Source organism: Dipodomys ordii, unplaced genomic scaffold, assembly GCF_000151885.1.
Source record: "Dipodomys ordii isolate 6190 unplaced genomic scaffold, Dord_2.0 Scaffold18, whole genome shotgun sequence".
Taxonomy (NCBI): Eukaryota; Metazoa; Chordata; class Mammalia; order Rodentia; family Heteromyidae; genus Dipodomys; species Dipodomys ordii.
In genome coordinates this window covers 18,128,932-18,147,550 of record NW_012267234.1, presented here as the reverse complement: position 1 = coordinate 18,147,550, position 18,619 = coordinate 18,128,932, and the positions used below count along the sequence as shown (strand labels likewise).

General features: G+C 60.2%; 1 protein-coding gene across 1 annotated transcript; it reads left to right on the top strand.

The window, feature by feature from the left end:
* The first annotated feature begins 1,378 nt into the window (after positions 1-1,378).
* On the top strand, positions 1,379-16,907 carry Slc38a8 (solute carrier family 38, member 8). Its single transcript, XM_013012703.1, has 13 exons — positions 1,379-1,555; positions 2,484-2,590; positions 3,298-3,450; positions 4,660-4,855; positions 5,966-6,215; positions 7,418-7,550; positions 7,620-7,721; positions 9,465-9,522; positions 13,132-13,246; positions 13,802-13,949; positions 14,100-14,305; positions 15,015-15,066; positions 16,790-16,907. The coding sequence occupies exons 1-13, from the start codon at positions 1,379-1,381 to the stop codon at positions 16,881-16,883; spliced, it is 1,791 nt and encodes a 596-aa protein (XP_012868157.1). The 3' UTR covers positions 16,884-16,907.
* Positions 16,908-18,619: the final 1,712 nt, after the last annotated feature.

Here is an 18,619-nt window from a genome sequence, read left to right as displayed (position 1 = left end):
TTTGTGTAACAAGTTCTTTCACTTGTCCATTTCTGTTTATGACGATCTGCAGGAATTCTGAGTTAACCTGTTAATTGCTCCAAGATGTTCCACTTTACAGTGTATAACCCAGTAGGTTATGCAAACAATAGTTGGCATGCTAACTCCAGAACACTGTCCCAGAACAAACCACAGCCCCATTAGCAGTCACCCATCTTCTCCCCGCTCCAGCCCCCCAGCTCTCTGTCGGGGATTTGCCTGTTTCATTTCAGTGGAGTGTCCACATAGCGCCCTTGTAGCTGTTCTCTCTCACTGTGTGTCCTGGCTTCAAGGTTCTCCCAGGTGTCAGAACTTGCTTCTTTTTGATGGCTGTGGATGGGCCACTTGGGGTGTGATGTCCCATGCTGCTGCAGTGAGCAGCACTGGGAGCAGGGAAGTCTCCTTGCTCCGTGTGGCACCTTGTAAAGTGGTGTGCCAGTACTGCAGAAGTGGCTGTCTGGTTAGGCCCCCGAGTGCCTCCGTGCTCTTGTCATCTTGGTTTGCATGTTCATAAAGCCTAGTCAGATGCAGAATCTTCCTGTGGGTTCTTTGGCCATTTGTGCATCTCCTTTGTGGAGAATGTCTAGTCTTCATCTACTTTTTTAATTGGATTGTTTTAATTTTTATTAACAAACTAAGAATTTATTTTATGTTCCAAATACAAGTCCTTATTGGACTAACAAATACGTTCTTTCATTTTGATGGAGTGTCTTCACTTTTTTTCAGGGGAAGTGTGTATATTTTTCTTTTGGCAGTATTGGGGTTTGAACTCAAGGCCTTGTGCTTGTGAGGTAGTCCCTGTACGGCTTGAGCCCTGCCCTGACCTTTCTTCACCTTCTTATGGTACCCTATGAAGCTTAGATGTTTTCATTTTGTTGAGGTGCAGCTCTTCTGCTTCTCTGTGGCTGCCCGTGTGCTGGGGTCCCTTGTCTAACTCCCCAGGGTGCACCATTCAGAAGAGTCCTGGAGGCTTGTGGCCCTCGATGGATGATGGCAGTGGGATTTCAGTGGTCTGCCTGGGGGGAATGTTCTAGAGAGGCTGTCAGCCTGACCCTAGATTGACGATTCAGACTGTTTGTAGCCCCAGTGTGTGTACGGTCTTGCATGGTCCTCGGGCAGCGCAGTGTGTTGGCTGAATAACATCAGGTAGGAGCTGTTTGGGTATGTGGTCCAGCCAGGCCTCTGGAAGTGACACTGGTGGCTCCCCCAACCCATCTGAGGGTCTCATATGGATTCATCATTTAGTAAGCACCCACAAAAAAAAAGACCATCAAGGCAACAGCTAGCCACCACCACAGATTGGCCAGCAGTCCACAGGAAGAGTCCCTTCCAAGGAGAGTCACCCAGGGACCTTAACCATATGAGTGGTGACAGCAGAGAAACCCTGCTCCTCCCCATCCTGCCCTGTGAATGGGACACTCAGGTCCAGTCCTTGCCTGGAGACACGGGAGCTCCACTGAGGCGAAGTCCCCAGGGCCGGCCAGCCCAGCAGAGAAAGCTTGAGCTCTCCCAGAGCCGTGACCGGCAGCGGGTTCAGGTGCCCAGTCTGCAAGGCTGCCGCAGGCTCCCAAAAGAAACGGGCTGGCCTGGCCTGAGTGCGGGAGCACAGGGGTGCCACAGGTAGAGGAGCCCGATGGAAAGGGAGGAGGGAGATTCGCAGAGCACCGTCAAGTGTTTCTCACATGGCTGCCAGAGATTAGATGGGAGATTTCAGAGAAAGACTTAAGATTCTTTTTTTTTTTTTTGGTCCAGTCGTGGGGCCTGAACTCTGGGCCTGGGCGCTGTCCCTCAGCTCTTCAGTTCAAGGCTAGTGCTCTACCATTGAGCCACAGTGCCACTTCCGGCTTTTTTCTTTTTGCATATGTGGTGCTGAGGAATCGAACCCAGGGCCTCATGCATGCAAGGTAAGCGCTCTACCACTGAGCCACCTTCCCAGCCCCATGACTAAGATTCTTAAAAACTTGGATGTTTAAAAATAGAAGCAATCCTAGAAAGAGTCCTGGGCCTGGCCCTCCACTCCCCCCTCCTGCCACTTGAGAGCACGCCACCTGGGACCCTAGTTGAAAAGCTTCCAGAGGCCCCCCAGCCCCTCTAGGAGCAGTGGGGGGAGAGCCCCCAGATGGTGGAACAAGGGTACGCAGCGGGGAGGCTCGCCAAGCCCCAGCACGCACGGAAGGGCACGTGTGTGTGATCACATTTACATGAAAGGTCCCAAACAGACAAATCCCTGGAGACAAAGCAGATTAGTGGTTGCCAGGGCCCATGGGAAGAGGCTTTCTTCTGGGGTGATGGAAATGGTCTGAATTGGTGTACAGTTACACAGCCTTGTGAGCGACAGAGCCACTCAGATGCACACTGGAAAGTGGTGAGAGTGGCAGGTTTGTCACCCAGCTGTGTCGGCCCTGCCTTTCCCATCTCTGGTGGTCGCCTCACACCCGCGTTCTCCGCCCCATCCTGTCTTCCAGGCCTTCCACTCCAGCCTCTGTGCCTGTCTTCCCATCACCATCACCATCACCGTCCCTGGCCGACCTCTGACCCCTCGCGTCCTGTTACAAGGGCACTTACTCTCAAGGCCCACCTGGATGCCCCAGGTTGAGCTACAGACATCTTGGGGCCCTTGTGCATTTCCTGTGGAGGACCGTGGAAGCTGCTGTAGGGGTGCTGTCCTTACAGCCCCCAGCCTCTGCCCCAAGAAGCCAAGGGTGTGGGGGAGACAAAGACACCATTGCTGGCCCAAGACCTGCCTTCATCAGATCCAGAACTTCTTAATGGGTGTAAGCGCAGAGAAACTAGCCAAGGCCACTTTCCCATGAGGAGCCCAGCCTGGCGTCTGCCACGGGTCCATGGGGAAGAAAGGAAGGATCCTTGGGCAGTCCTGGTGGACAGCTGCCAACCCAGCAAGTTGTGCTGGCTCCAAATACAGAGGGGAGAATGCTTGCCAGCAGGGGGTGCTCCTGCGCAGAGGCCGGCGGTGTGCTCCTCTGCTCCAGGGCCCGGGCCGGCAGTGCTGGTGGATGGGAACCGCAGGGCACCCCTGCGCGGCTCCCAAAGGCCATGCCGCCCGGGATGCCAGCAGAGGGCGGATACCAAACCCCCTCCGAATTAAGAGATTTTCTTCCAGATGCTTGCGATTTCACAGCCCAGTGGCCAATTTCCAAGTCATGCACATTAATGAGCAACTAACGAGGCACCCGTGGTGGGTGGCTGGGGAGGGGGGTTGTACTCCAGGCCGCAGCATCTGACTCCACCTGATGCAAGGCCCTTTATCTTCTTTCTCAGGAGGCCAGGTTTTGGAGGAGGGGCAGGGAGCAGTCTGTGTGAACACCGCCTGTGGTCCGGACCCTCGTCCAGCCTGGGCTGCTACACGGGCCTCACCGCCCTCTTCAGCTCACACCGGTCATCTTCCCACGGAGGAACCAAGGAGGACATGGTGTAAACATCCTGCCAGGGCAAGATTTCTCCATGGGAGTGCGTCTGGGGCCAGCCCAGGTAAAAAAGTTCAAGAGACTCCATGGCTCACTGGGCCACGTGCACCCATTATACCAGCCACAGGGAAAGCACAATAGCTGGGCTCGGTGACACAGGCCTGTGTTCCCAGAGATAACAGGGAAGCACACACTGGAGAATGGCAGCCCCGGCTGGCCCAGGGTCAGTCTGCCTGGAAGCCGGAGGAGGAGGGACGGGAGAGGATGTCCGAGGGAGTGCTTGTGGACCTCACAGCCTTCCTGAGGGCTCGGCGGGCCCCAGGCCAAGGGGCGCCGCAGGCAAAGGCTGTGAAGCAGCAGCTGACCCTCGGACCTGTGGAGGGTGGGGCTGCTGCGGGCCTGCCCCCAGGGGCTTCTAGCTGAGCTTAGCCCCTGAACTGGCAGCTGGACTGGCGCCACCCCAGGGCGGGGCCTGGGTGGGTGGTAGGAGGTCTTGAGCCTCACTGATCAGGTCAGAAGTCAGAGCTAGACACTCTGGGGATAGGTAGTCTTGCTCCCCTATGTCCCTGTCCTTCTAGGCTTTGAACCCGGATCCCGTCACACACCCTCCAGGCCCGCTTCATGAACAGCTGATTAGTGCCTCTCCCGAGAGCTAGACTGCAGCCAAAGCACCAGAAAGAAGTCTGACACCCGGCGCTTTGGCCCAGACGTGGGCTGTCTGCTACCTTGGAGTTGGGGTTTGGGGGTAAGGAGGAGGGCCTGGGGGCATGATGGGTGTGGACCTTAAGAAGCAGGGGTGGGTGGAGGTTGGGAGATTGAGGCTCCCTAGGAGGAGGTTGGTGGTTTGAACAAGGGAAGAAAGGGGCTGGGAAGGGGCATCAGTGGTAGAGCACTTGCCTTGCATGCATGAGGCTCTGGGTTCGATTCCTCAGCACCACATAAACAGAAAAAGCCAGAATAGCACTATGGCTCAAGTGGTAGAGCACTAGCCTTGAGCTGAAGAGCTGAGGGTCAGCGCCCAGGCCCAGAGTTCAGCCCACACAAAGGAGTCAGGGTCATGTTCAGGCTATGGCTGAGGTGAGGGTCTGGTGGCGGGGGGATAGGGGGGGCGGGGAGGGTTGGGTCTGAGGAGAGGAAAGTTTGGGATGAGTCCTTAGGCTTGGAAGCTGGGGAAGAAGAAGGGTGAAGATGGCTCTTAGCCTCTGTCCTTTGTCAGGACAGCCATGGAGGGGCAGACCCAAGGGAACAGAGGCCTAACAGAGAAGCCTCACCCTGCGGCCGCCACCCCCAGCTTGTCCTCGCTGGGCGCCGTCTTCATTCTCATCAAGTCTGCACTGGGAGCTGGCCTGCTCAACTTCCCCTGGGCCTTCCACCAGGCGGGAGGCGTGCTGCCCACCTTCCTGGTGGTGCTGGTAAGTCCCCGGGCCTCCAGGGACAGGCAGGCACTGCTGTGGCTTTCCCAGGCAGGATCCCCTGTCTTGTTCTGCAAGATGGCGGCCCCCTCTCCGCTAATGAGGCCGTGGGCGGAGGCCATCCGGGGTAGTGCCTGGGCAGCCTAAGGTGCCTGGTCTAGAAGCCGGCTTCGCAGACTTCTAGAGCACCCACCTCAAGCATTCCCCCTCTGGCCTGGTGCAGATGGGGTGTCTGGGTGCGGTCACTTTGTGGTCATCAGCTCTGGGAGTAGGGACTGGTGGGCTGAGGCGCCTCTGTTCCCCTCCTGTCCCTTCAACCGCAGATGTCTGCCTTGTGCTGTGTGCCCCCTGTGCCACGTGCCAGGCTAGATGCTAATTTGAAAAGACCCTGCGGTCTTCCTGGAGCATAGCACTGAGGACTGGAGGTGCTGCTGGGTTGGCACAAATCACCATTACTCAACTCGACACACCACGGCTGGGCTGGCCCTGCCACACTGTAGTGGCCGGGCTTGGGTTGGGTGTAGGAGGGGTAAACAAAGGAACCAGGTCTAGGGCTTGGTGGGCGGGGCTTTGCATGGGCATGGCTCTGTGGGCGGGGCCACATGGCAGAGGCGGGGCTTCTCCCTGACCCAGGAGAGATGGCCTGCTGTGTGGGTTGCACCCCTCCTGTATGTCTGAAAATGTGGGAACAAAACATCAGAGCTGATGTAGAGGCAGCGGGAGGCGGTGGGAAGGACGAGCACTGGCCCGGGCAGGTCACCAGGCGGAAGGCATCACCAGCACCCCAGGCCTGCTCCCACTTCACAGCTGGCACCGCAGCGGCTCTCCGTCTTCCTCACGCCACACGGCGGGTGACCAGCAGAGTCGGATTTGGGGCCCAGGCAGGCCTGCTCCGCCTTGTGTTCCTAACCACCCACTCTGCCTCTCCAGCCAGCTCTGGAGAGCCATGTCACCCCTGGCTTTCTGCTGTCTCCTCTGTCCGGCTGAGGCTGAGCCGTGTTAGAAGCACAGATGAAGACACAGGCTGGCAGACTGGAAGGGCGGGGCGGGGCGGGGCGGGGCGGGGCGGGGCCCTGGCCTGTCTCTGCGGAGGATGAGGTCTCGGTGCAGCATGCCACCCCCCTGGGGTGGCTGGCTGGAGTCCTGCGGTCCTTCTTACAGGTCTCCTTGGTCTTCCTGACCAGTGGGCTGGCCATCCTGGGCTATGCAGCCTCCGTCAGCGGCCAGGACTCCTACCAGGGTGTGGTCCGCGGGCTGTGTGGCCCGGCCATGGGGAAGCTGTGTGAGGCCTGCTTCCTGCTCAACCTGCTCATGATCTCCGTGGCCTTCCTCAGGGTGATCGGGGACCAGCTGGAGAAGCGTGAGTACTGTGCTGGGCCGCAGGTGTACAGTAGACGTGGGGACAGTAGACACTGGCTGCCCCCCGGGGGTGGGGACAGCAGAGGTATGGCCGTGCCACGCTCTCAAAAGGGCAGGGAAGGAAGAGTGAGTGTATTATAACAGGTAGACACACACGAGGGAACTGTGGCTGCAGCTAGGGTGTCTCGAAGACATAATCCCTTTTACAGATGGGAAAACAAGCCATGGCATGAATACCTCGCGGAGACCCCCGGAACTCTCCCCCACAACCCCAGCTTCTCGCCTCCTAGTGAGACTCTTCTGCTAAGTGCTGTTTTTGCTGCATCTTAACCAGTTCTAGTATGTTCTTTTTTTCACTTTTATGCCAAAGTATATATTTTTTTAAATTTTATTTTCTGCTGGTCTTGGGGCTTGAACTCAGGGCCTGGGCGCTGTCCCTGAGCCTCTCTGTGCTCAAGGCTGGTGCTCTACCACTTGAGCCACAGCGCCACTTGCAACTTTTTCTGAGTAATTTAGTGGAGATAAGAGACTCAAAGACTTTCCTGCTCTTGGCTGGCTTTGAACCGTGATCCTCAGATCTCAGCCAGGATTACAGGCATGAGCCACCGGAATCGGGGTTGGTTTTTTTTTTTTTTTTTTTACTGTTTCTTCCTTGACTTGTCAGATGTTTGGATTGTTTCATTTCAGTCTGGAGTTTTCCAGATCCCTGCTTGGTTTCTGTCTCAATTGTATCATGGGCAGAGAGCATCCTTGGGGTGATTTAGATTGTTGAGGCCTGGTCCCAGCTTGCGCTCAGTCCAACGGGTCAAGAAAACGGATGTTCTGTATGTTGGTGGGTGCAGGATGCTGGAAACTTCCATTAGGCCAAGGTGGGCAACAGCATTGTTTAGCTCTTCCTTAGCATTGATTCAGGTTATCGCGTGGCAGCAGAACGAAAGTGAGGCGCGAAGCGGCTCCCTCAGGATGGCCGAGCCCCCAGCAGCGGGCACAGCCCACACAGCCGCGGAGCTCCTGTGCAAGCCAGAAAGGGCCTGTGGCCAGCGAGGATGCCACAGCCGCAGGGTGGGGCCCTGGGCAGAGCTCCCGAGTGCTCGTGGAATGGATTTCTGGGAGGTTCTGGCTCCTTCCTTCCTGAGGCCCCGTGCCTGTCCTGCGTGGCCAAGCTGTGCTTGCTGCTTCAGCGCCCACCCCTGTCCCCGCCAGTGTGTGACTCCCTCCTGCTCGGGGACCCCCAGCCCTGGTACGCTACCCAGCGTTTCACGCTGCCCCTGCTGTCTGTGCTGGTCATCCTGCCCCTGTCGGCACCCAGGGAGATCGCTTTCCAGAAGTACACCAGGTACGGGGCTGCCACGCCTCTGGCAGGGTGCGGCTGAGTGGCCGCTGACGCTGCCCCTCTCCACGGCAGCATGCTGGGCACCTTGGCTGCCTGCTACCTGGCTCTGGTCGTCACGATGCAGTACTACCTTCGGCCTCCGGGGCTGCTGCGGGAGCCTCCGCCTTTGCCAAGGTGAGTTTGTGAGAACGGCTTTCCCGGCTTCCCTCGGGAGAAGCGGGCCCAGGTCCACCGCAGAGCCTGGGCCCCTTGTGTGAGGCCCTGACGGCTCGGGTGAGGGGAGAGCGGCCCCAATGCCCCTTCTCGCCAAAGCGCACGTCATTAGCCAGGCACAGCGGCTCACACCTGTCATCCTAGCTACTCACGAGGCTGAGATCAGATCAGATCAGGGGCCAAAGCCAGCTCAGGCAGGACAGTCAATGAGACTCGAATAAGCCAGCAAAAAGTCAGATGTGGAGCTGTGGCTCAAGTGATAGAGTGCTAGCCTTGAGCAAAAAAGCTCAGGGACAGCGCCCAGGCCCTAGACTGGCACAAAAAGAAAAAGAAACAAGAAATAAAGGACCAGACCTAGTTGTGCACGAAGGCACTGAAGGCTACCCCAGCTGGGGCGGGCTTCTAGGTTCAGGCAGAGGCAGCAGAGACAGCTTCTAGGGACAGAGGGAGCCGCGCCAGGCAGCAAGTGGGGTAGGATATCTCGGAGAGACCTGGAGCCGGGACAGGGATTGGAGCTCTGTTGAAGCACGAGGTGTGACCTGATTTTCTCCGAAAGAGATCACCTGACTATGTTCTGTGGGGGTCAGGGGAAGAAATGGGACCAGATGGGCATGGGAACTCATTCCTGTAATCTTGGCTACCCCAATACAACTCTCCTGCATACCTGCACAGAGAGAGAAAGACAGAGAGACAGAGACAGGGACAGAGTCAGAAAGAGACAGAGACAGACAGGGACAGGGACAGAGACAGAGAGAGACAGAGACAGAGAGAGACAGAGACAGAAAGAGACAGAGACAGGGACAGAGACAGAGAGACAGAAAGAGACAGAGACAGATAGACAGAGAGACAGAGACAGACATGCAGGCAGGCAGGCAGAGAGACAGACTGACAGGCAGCTAGACAGAAACAGGACCAGGCAGAGGGGTGCTGCTCCTGACCCTTCTGTAGCATGTCTCTGAGCGTGCCGGAGGCAGGCAGGGGGGGCTGCCTGACAAAAGGACCAGACCCACCAGGCAAAGACCCCACAGAGGGCGTGCACACCTCGTCCTCTTAGTTTGGATGAGAACAAAGCGGCCTGGGCTGTGGGAGGCGCGCTGATGGAGGTGGCTGGCCTGGGAAGGAGGCAGTTGTGTGTGTGTGAGTGTGTGTGTGTGTGTGTGTGAGTATGTGAGTGTGTGTGTGTGTGTGTGTGCACGCAAGGGGGGGGAGGCAGCTCCCCTAGCGGCTGCCTTGCCCGAGTCCTGCCCACGTGGAGAATGTCATCTTGCCAAATGTCAGCAGAGCCAGATTTAGCAAGTGCAACATTTAATAAACCTCCTTTCCACCCCCAAAGCTGGCCATAAACACTGCAAACACACCTACGGCCCACGTGGTCATGTGTCTCTGCTCTTCTTTAAATTCATCCTCTCAGCCGGGGTGTCGAGATTAGAAAGATCACAGTTCAAGAACAACCCTTGCAAGAAGTTAGCAAACTGCTCTCCATCAGTGCCCTGGGGGTGGCGGCATGCTCCTGTGGAGGCAGGAAGACAGGAGCAGGGGTGGGAGGATCACCGTCTGAGGACAGCTTGAGCAAGAAAGCGCAAGGCCCTATCTGAAAGATAGCTAAAGTGGGAGAGTGGGGTCGTGGCACAAGCGGCAGAGCACCCGCAGAGCCAGTTCAGGCTGATTCAGACCCCCACACTCCCTGTTCTTGTCTCCCCACAGCCCCGCCTCCTGGGCCTCTGCGCTCAGTGTCTTTCCCACCATCTGCTTCGGGTTTCAGGTAAGCGTCCACTGTGCTATTTCCAGAGGCTCCCTGATCCCTGGGGACCGTGGGGCTCCCTGTTTGGGGGAAAGAGGGGGACATTTGAGGACTTAGCGCTTAATGGCTTCCAGCAGCTGTCAGCTGGAGACTGCGCACAGAGCGTCTGGGCTCTCTAGGAGGCGCGAGTTGTCACTGAAACTGGGAACTGTCCCCCACCTGTGGTGTCAGCATCTGCAGCCCTGCACTTGCTGGCTGGGGACTGGGACCCGAGCCTCTTGGCAGATGCTCCTAGGACTGTGGCCGCGCTGCAGACCCAGGGCTGCCCATGGCTGCCCACAGAGCTGGATGCGGGCGGATTCCACCTCAGGCCTTGCTGTGAACCGGCCACAGGGCTGGAGAGACCTGGAAGCTGCGGAGCAGGCCAGGATTCTTTTTTGTGGTTGGTCATGGGGCTTGAACGCTGGGCCTGGGTGCTGTCCCTCAGCTCTTCAGCTCAAGGTGAGCCTCTACCACTTGAGCCACTGCGCCACTTCCGGTTTTGTGAGATGAAGAGTTTTGGAGATGATTCTCACACCCAGGCTGGCTTTGAGCCTTGATGTTCAGATCTCAGCCTCCTGAGTAGCTAGGGTGACAGGCGTGAGCTCAGGGCAGGATTCTTGAATGTCACAGGCATGAGGACCACGGGGAAGCAGGCGAGGGGCATTCAGAGACAGCGCTGCAGGCCGTGCTGCTGAGAGGGAGTCTGGCGGGAGAGGGAGGCAGCCTGGGGAGGGAGGCCCACAGGTCCAGAGCGAAGCCCGGGAGGCCCACCTGGGACCAGGTGAAGCCACAGGCAGCTCGGAGAGCCGGGGGCAGCTAGAGCCACCTGCCGCAGCTCACTGGAGGAAGGTAGCCCCCGTCCCGAAACCCTGCCCTCCACCAGCACCTCCACACCCAAGGAGGAGTGGGGCCCCTCAGCTCCTCCAGCAGGGCCGCTTTGCAGCCCTGGCGTCCTGGCCCCTCGTGTCCAGCTGCCTCCTCTTTCTTCCTCTTGTGTTTGTGAGAACCATTTTGGAGGAAAAAAAAAAACAATCGGAAACATTTCTGATTTCTCTTCCTTTTAACAGTGTGGTTTCTGGGGCTCCGCCAAGCCACGTGACTTTCTCACATTTCTTCTGCACACGCAATATTTTGAAAGCTGCACAGCCCGGTGTTAGCCGTCAGCTGTCATCTGGATTTAGCATAACTGCCCCTCTCCTGGCCCAAGCACATGGTGCGGAAGCCGGCGCGGCCTACCAGATGCTTGCCGCTCACCTCTACCCTTCGCTTCCCCTAGCAACCAGGCTGCTGTGGTTTCCAGGGACACAGGCTGCTGCGCTGGGGGCTGGGAGGGAGAGCTGGCAGGGCGAGGTGGCAGGCTCTGCCTTGGAGAGCCAGGGGCCGGGGGTAGGTCTGAGGCTGGATGGAGGTGGCCGTGCTGGTCAGGATCCCTGGCCTGGTTCCAAGGTGTCCTCTCTCCCCCAAACGTGAGTGCGCGCGCCAGGCCAGGCCAGGCCAGGCCAGGAGGAGCAGATGGCTCCAAGGTCTGTTCTGGCCGCACCGGCTTCTGGAACTTCTGAAACCTGTGGTTATAATAATAATTACTATGATTATTTTGGTCAGTTGTAGGGCTTGAACTCTGGGCCTGGGCGCTGTCCCTCAGCTCTTCAGCTCAAGGCGAGAGCTCTACCACTTGAGCCACAATGCCACTTCCAGTTTTCTGGTGGTTCATTGGAGATAAGAGTCTCACCGGCCTTCCTGCCTGGGCTGGCTTTGAACCATGATCCTCAGATCTCAGCCTCCTGAGTAGCAAGGATGACAGGCGTGAGCCACCGGCGCCCTGCTTACTATTATTGGTGGTGGTACTGATGTTTGAACTCAGGGCCTCTCATTTGCTAGGCAGGCAGAACAAAGCACAGTTGAGTCACAGAATGGCTGAGGCCAGTTCTGTAGATGGCTCTGGAAGAGGCAGAGAAGGGTCTGAGCCAGGCCCTGGCTCTTCTGTTGTGCTGCTGACTTTGAGGTCAGGTCTCACTTCCCGCCTGGGCTCATGCCTGGACTGCGATCCACCTATTTTACGTGTCTATTTGTAGTTGGGATGACAGGTACCGGTCACTATGCCCAGCTTCTTCCACTGAGATGGAGATCCCCTGTGAACTTTTGGCTCAGGTTTGGCTGGAACCATGATCCTTCTAATCTCAGCCTCACGGGTAGCTGGAATGACAGCTGCATGCCACTCTCCCCAGCTGGTGCTTGAGCTAGGGTCTTTGTGTGTGTCTGGGCTGGCCTCAAACCATAATTCTCCCCATCTCGGTCTCCCATGTAGCTGGGCTTCCAGGCGTAAGCTACCAACACCCCGCTAGTTTTCGTTTTTATTTGCATTTATTTATTTGTATTCTTTTGGTCGGTTATGGGCTTGAACTCAGGGCCTGGGTGCTGTCCCTGAGCTTTTACACTCAAGGTGAGTGCTGTACCACTTGGAGCCATAGCGCCACTTCTGCTTTTCTGGCAATGTACCCACGGGGTGCCATACCACTCATGGGAGGCCAGGGTGACCCCCACTGCCTGCCCAAGCTCTCCCGTGGCCCCAGAGACGCCCAGGGCGGAAAGCACAGGTGCCCAATCCGCCTTCCCCAAATGGGCTCAGATACGTCTGTGCCTGGCGGGCACAGCGGCCCACCTTCCACCACGTAGGCCTGGCATTAATGTGGGGTGGGACCCAGGGCTGATTAGAGGGAGGCCTCTGCCACGAGTGGACTTGAGGGGGTGTTCATGGGTGACCCCAGAATGGTGGTCAGCTGGGCTGCGCTGCGCTTGTCCTGAGGTAGAGCCCTGAGCAAGGCAGACCCGGACAAGGCAGAGCTGAATTCATGGAACCCCATGAGAGGAGATTGCTCCCCTCCGCATGAGTAGGGGCTGGCAGAAGGGGAGCCCCAGGGAGCAGCTCGGGCAAAGGCCCTGGGGCCACCCATCAGGGTGCAGGCAGTCTAAGTTCAGGGAGAGACATGGGGGAGGCACCCCATGCTGAGAGACAGCATAGTGGTGGGGACCGGGAAGGGTCAGACCCAGGGCTGTGTAGGGGGGACTCTCCTCCCAGCCCCTCGGCCACAGAACACGCCTGGCCCACCCTGGGGTGAGAAACGCGATCTGCATTGGCTGTGTCCGTTCCCTGTGAGCGTCTGCATTGGATGTTCCATGTAACTCCACAGACCTTGACAGTCCCTGCCAGGTGTCGCCACCCTCCCAGACCCTCCCCACCCCTCCCAGACCCTCCCCGCTCTCTACACTGCACCACCCAGGTCCCACTGGGGTGGCAGGTCCCCTGGGGCATTTGAGACAGTTCCAGTGGTCATAAATGGGGGCAGAAGGGCAAGCTGGAGGCGGGAGGTGCCCTGGGCAGCCCTCCCCCCGGAGCCCGCTCCCTCCCAACATGTTGGCCCAGAAATCCCAGGACCCCTGCCTGGGACCTGAACCTCAGGACCGTTTGAGCTCCCAGTGCCTCTGGGAATGTCTTCTGCTCCGAGGTCTGTGGTTCTCGTCTGGTCTTTCCCCGTGCTGTGGGGGTGCCCCTCCCCACGGCCCCCTCCCTGAGCCCGCTCTGCCCTCCAGTGCCACGAGGCGGCCGTGTCCATCTACTGCAGCATGCGTCGGCAGAGCCTCTGCCACTGGGTCCTGCTCTCCGTGCTGTCCCTGCTGGCCTGCTGTGTGGTCTACTCGCTGACAGGTGGGCCTGCGGGGTTGGGGGGCAGGGGGCAGAGGGTAGAGGAGTGGGCCAGGGGGTCTAGAGCCTGCCGCGGGCCCGGCCCGGCCCTTTGCCTCCCGGGCTCGTTGAACCCTTAGCGCCCATTTCATAGATGGGACAGCGGAGGCCCAGCCTTGGCTTTGCGCTACGCGTTCAGGGCTGAGCCCTGCCTCTGCTCCGGCCGCCTCCCAAGCGCCTGCCTGTTCAGAGAGGAGGCGGGAGAGGGACATGCGCTCCCCTGGTGACAGGCAAGGATGGAAGTGCAGCCCAGAGAGGGCTCTGACATGCCCGAGGCTGCACAGCACGTCCACCACACAGACCCAGGTTTTGGGCCCACTCCGACAGGTGTCTGCTCTCGGGGCTGGCACCTTTTCTTTCCTCCACCTCCAGACCTCAGCAGGGGCAAGTCTGTGGTCCAGTCCTACAACTGGGCAGCCTTGGGAAAGAGCAGAACAGAACCTTCTAGAACCTTCCACCATGAGCACCTTGAGGTGCTGGGAAGAGGAGGCACTTTTTTAGTCTCAGCACCTCCTGCAGGGGTTTACGGCTTCCTGACCTTCGGGACGGAGGTGTCCTCGGACATCTTGATGTCCTACCCTGAGGACGACGTGGCTGTCCTCGTGGCCCGTGTGCTCTTCGCGGTCTCCATTGTGACAATCTACCCCATCGTGCTCTTCCTGGGGAGGTGAGGCCGGGCTGGGCGATGGGGGGGGGGCCTGATAGCGGGCGCCCTGCCCGGCCAGGCGGAGCTGGTGGGGGAGCGGCAGGGACTCCTGGTCCGGGGCGCGGGGACCCCGGCCAGCTGTGGAGGGGCGAATGTCTCCACACGCTGCAGGTCCGTGCTGCAGGACTTCTGGAAGAGGAGCTGGGGCGCGCAGGGTCCCTGGGCGCTGGCCGACCCCTCGGGGCCGTGGGTACGGCTGCCGCTGACTGTCCTGTGGGTGGCCGTGACGCTGGCCCTGGCCCTGGTGCTGCCCGACCTCAGCCAGATCACCCGCACCGTCGGGGGCGTCAGCGCCTTCTTCATCTTCATCTTCCCGGGTGGGTGTTTGTCCTCCCCGCCGGGCCCGTCTCTGCGCAGACTCCCTGTGTGAGAGGTCGAGGTTCTGGAAGGTTCTAGTCCCACAGGGGTAGCCACAGCCAGGAAACCTGAATGGCTACAGCCACAGGGCACTGCAGGTCATAGAGGGTTTCTGTGTCTGCAAAAGCTGCGGGTTCTTGGGGTTCAGAGGAAGCAGGGCCAGGGCCCCCCGGTGAGTGGTGGGGCTGGCCGTGTCGGTAGCCTCCAGCCTCGGGAAATGGTGGAATCAAGGGCCAGGGGCTGAGAACCAGAGAGAGGCTGGAGAGCCAGGGCGTGGGAACGCCAGGTTCTGGGAGGCTGAGACTCCTGGGTGGCCTCTGCTGTGGTGTCCCCCCGCCCACAGGTCGGGCTGCGCTCTGGACAGCGCAGGGTGTGGGGAGTGGGGGGTGCTGAGGAGGAGTGCAGGGAATGACCTGGGGTGGGGGTGCGGGGTCTGATGCGCCCCATCTCCTCACAGGCTGCCCAGAGGCCGTGTTGCCCAAGTGCATGTCCTTACCAGCCTCCTGGCTGGCTTGTTTTGGGGTGCTGAGCTGGAGTCCTCACCCCTGAACGCTCAGCAGGCCCTGAGCCAGGGCCACCTGTGGGGAGAGCCCTCGCAGGTCCCGGGGACCCCGGACCACAGCTCTTGGGTCTGACAAGGGGCATCGGGCGACCCGTGTCTCCTCACAGGTCTGTGTCTCATCTGTGCGGCGGACGTGGAGCCTGTGGGACCAGGAGTCCAGTGAGTGCCCCCCGTGGGCGTGGCTGGGGTGCTGCCCATCCTCCTCACCCACATTCCAAAAGCCCCGGTGTGCCATGGGCCCCGTCTGGGTGGCGAGGCCCAGCTCCTGTCCCTCAGCCTTCAGGGGTCTGTGGGGGGGCTCAGCCCCAGGGCAGGCCGGGGGCGCGGGCCGGTCCTGTCTCACAGGGGCCTGGTGGCCGTGTGTTGCTGGGCAGCAGGTCCTGATGTGGGGCAGGGCCTCCACCCTACAGAGGAGGAGGAGTCAGGAAGCTGGCTTTGCAGCCGGACACGGCCAGGGCTGGTCCTGGCCCTCTGGGGTCCAGGACCCGTGGGAACCTGATTCCCGCTGCGCAGATGTGCACACGCAGGGGAGACAGGCAGGCCGTGTGCTGGCTCTCAGCTGCTGAAGTGACCGCAGATGGCTAATGAGCGTGCACACACACACACATGTGCGCACACACACGTACACACACATGCACACACACGTACACACACACGTACACACATGCACACATGCACACACTCACGCACACACACGCACATCCACACACACGTGCGTGCACACGCGCACACGCACACTCACACACGCATTCACACATGTGCGCGTACACACGCGCACGCGCACACACACGCACACACTCGCACTCACACACACGTGCGCGCGTGCACACACACGCACACACACGTGCGCCAGCACACGCACACACACACATGCACACACACACTAATGTGAGGTGAGCAGGCAGGGCCGTGATGTGCACAGTTCTCCAGGTGTCCCTTGGCTTGTGGCTGCGTCACACCAGTCTGTGACCCTTGCCATCTCTGTGTGGTTTCTCTCTCTCAAAGATCCTTCTAGAAGAAGGGCCCATGCTGCACCAGGTGGCCTCTTTCACATCATTGCATTTGAGTGACTCATCTCCAAGTCGGGTCACACAGGTCCCAGGGGGACGGTGGATGGGGCCTGGAGTGGGGCCCCGTCCTCCGGTTCCATGAGCCTGAGCTGGCTCTGCTCCAGCCGCAGGTGTGGCCTGGCCACGTCTGCACTCATGAGAGTCGCTCTGGGCATCTTTAAGCCCCACTCAGGAATGCGGCTGGCCCTGGCCATCTGGCCCCCAAATAGCCCGTGCCCTGCAGCACTGCAGGAGCCGCTGCTCTGTCTCCCGTGGTCCACACTCAGCAGTCCTTAACGGAGGCTCTTTCTCCATGATGTTCTTCTTCTCGCGGCTGTGGTTCTCCAGTCTGTCAGGGACCGGCAGGCAGTGCTGCAGCCAGTCACTCCCGCCCCAGCCTCCCCCCCTCCCCGCCCCGCCCCACCCCGACCCTGAGCGGCCGAGGAGGCCCCATCTGTGGCAGGGGTCCCTTCCAGCCTCCGTGAAGGGGCCAGAGTCTCTGGCAGTCTGGCCATTTGCTGCCATCTTCCAGCTCTTCCTGCCCACAGACACACAGACACTGTGGCCTCACTGGGAAGTTTGTGGGTGAGCTCCCCCCTGCCTCCCCGGACCTGGGGGAGGGCGAATCAGTGGGTGCAGAGTGGAGCACAAGCGGGGTTAAATGTTGTCCCTCCTGCATTTCTTTGGTGAAACACTGGGATGAGGGACAAAGCTATGAGGCGAGTCTCGGGTCGGGGTGGATGCGAACGCTCGGCCTCGGCTCACACGCATCGTGCGCGTGGGGCCTGTGGGTGCGGCGCGTGGAGCTGGCGCTGACGGGGTCTCCTCGGCAGGTGCTGCCTGGAGCTGTGGGGGGCGCTCTCCGTGCTGCTCGGCACCTTCATCTTCGGGCACAGCACGGCAGTGGCTGTCTTGGAGCTCTTCTAGGGGTGCCTGTGGCCGGTCCCTGTGGCTTCCTTCTTCCTGGAGATACTGAGTCACCGCGGGGCCCCGGTGTGATGGGAGGAAGGGTGGCGTCAGGCCCCGGCGGTGGCCACGGTGCGTGGGCACAGCTGGTGTCTTGCACGTGGAAGCGTGAGGCTCTGCACCCCTGTAGCCACGGTCCCAGCCATGTGGCTGGTTGGGGTTTCCAGAGCCTCCTTCCCCCGCCTCCTCCTGCTCCCCTTGGAGCCCCTGGGCTCCCTGCTCTGCAGATGCAGCCCTCCGGTGCCCGCTGTTCTTGTCATGCGGCTGCTTCCCCCAAACGTCTGTGTCCTCTGATGCCGGTCCTCCCGGGCTCATCCTGAATTACCGAGCATTGTTAGCTGAACTCCATTGCATCTCGTCTTCATTACCCAGCCAGGGTGTGCGCGGCCCAGTTCCTAAGGTCACCTTTGCGGGGCTCCCAGGTTAGGACCCCAGCTTAGCTTTTGCAGCATACGCTGAGTAAGGAAGCAGGGACTGAGGCCCAAGAGCCCTGCTTTGGGGTGTTGAGCCCAGGGCTTTTGGGGGTGCAGTGGATGCAAGCCAGGCTCTGAGCAGAGCACAGGACCGGGAGCCTTGGCTGCGACCAGGACGCACCCGGGAGCTGGCTGCCCCTCAGGGCGCACCCCGGACCCCAGGACCAGGAAAGCCCTGCTCCCCCTGCTCGCCCTCCTCATTTGCCCAGAGCGCGCTGGGCTCTGTGCTCCTGTCCAAACGCCGTAAGCTGGGCAGGAGCTGCCTGGGCCACAGGTGGGCAGAAGATGGTGCCTGGCACGGGGCGGGGGAGGGGCTGGCATTCCGGACACTTCTGCGGGACGGGTGGGGAGCTGGGCACATCTGGGACTGTAGCCGGTGGGTGGCGATGGCTCCATGTGTCCCCCAACTCTTCTGCACGGATGCTGAAGCCGGGGGGAGGGGGGCTCTCACGTCGCCGGGGGGGAGGGGGGCTCTCACGTCGCCGGGGGGAGGGGGCTCTCACGTCGCAGTCCCACCCCTGGCGGCCTCTGGCGTACTGTCCTGCTCCCATTCCTGGAAGAACCCCGGCACCCGCCAGCGGCCCCTCCCCACACCTGGCCTCGGGTCCCGATGACCTGCTCATTGTGTCCAGAGGTGGATGGCGGACAGCCAGACCGGGCGGATGGGCCGCGCTCCTGTGCACTTCCTTCCCCCACCGCACCCCACACGGAGGTGCCTGCGGCCAGGCGTGGCCCAGGGTGCCCGAGTGCCACCCTGAGAGGGCGCAGGATGGCTCCAATCCTCTGATAGGCACACCATGGCGGCCACACCCGTCCCATGGCCAAGTGCCATCCTGCGCAGGGGCTGCGGCTGTGATGGCGGGGGGCCTCCTGGCCAGGCAGGGGAAGGTCGCCTTTCATTAATACTCAGCCACGAAGGACTCAAAGACTCTGGTGGTTCCGTGAAGGGGAGGGGGCTTCCTGTCAGTCCCTGCAGGGGCTTGGCCCGGCGGGGGGGACAACCCTGACCCCCCCCCCGCCTGGCTCTGCCCACCGCGCCTCTGCCCCTGCAGCAAACCTCTGCACCCCAGGTCTGGTGATGAGAGGATGGTGGCTGGGTCTCTGCACTCCCTCCCCCCCCCCGAGTCAAAACTAAGAATGGGGACATGGGGACGTGAGGCTGGGTTGGGGACAGAAACACAGCACACACTATCCCAACCAGACTTTATTATTGGGTGCCTCTGC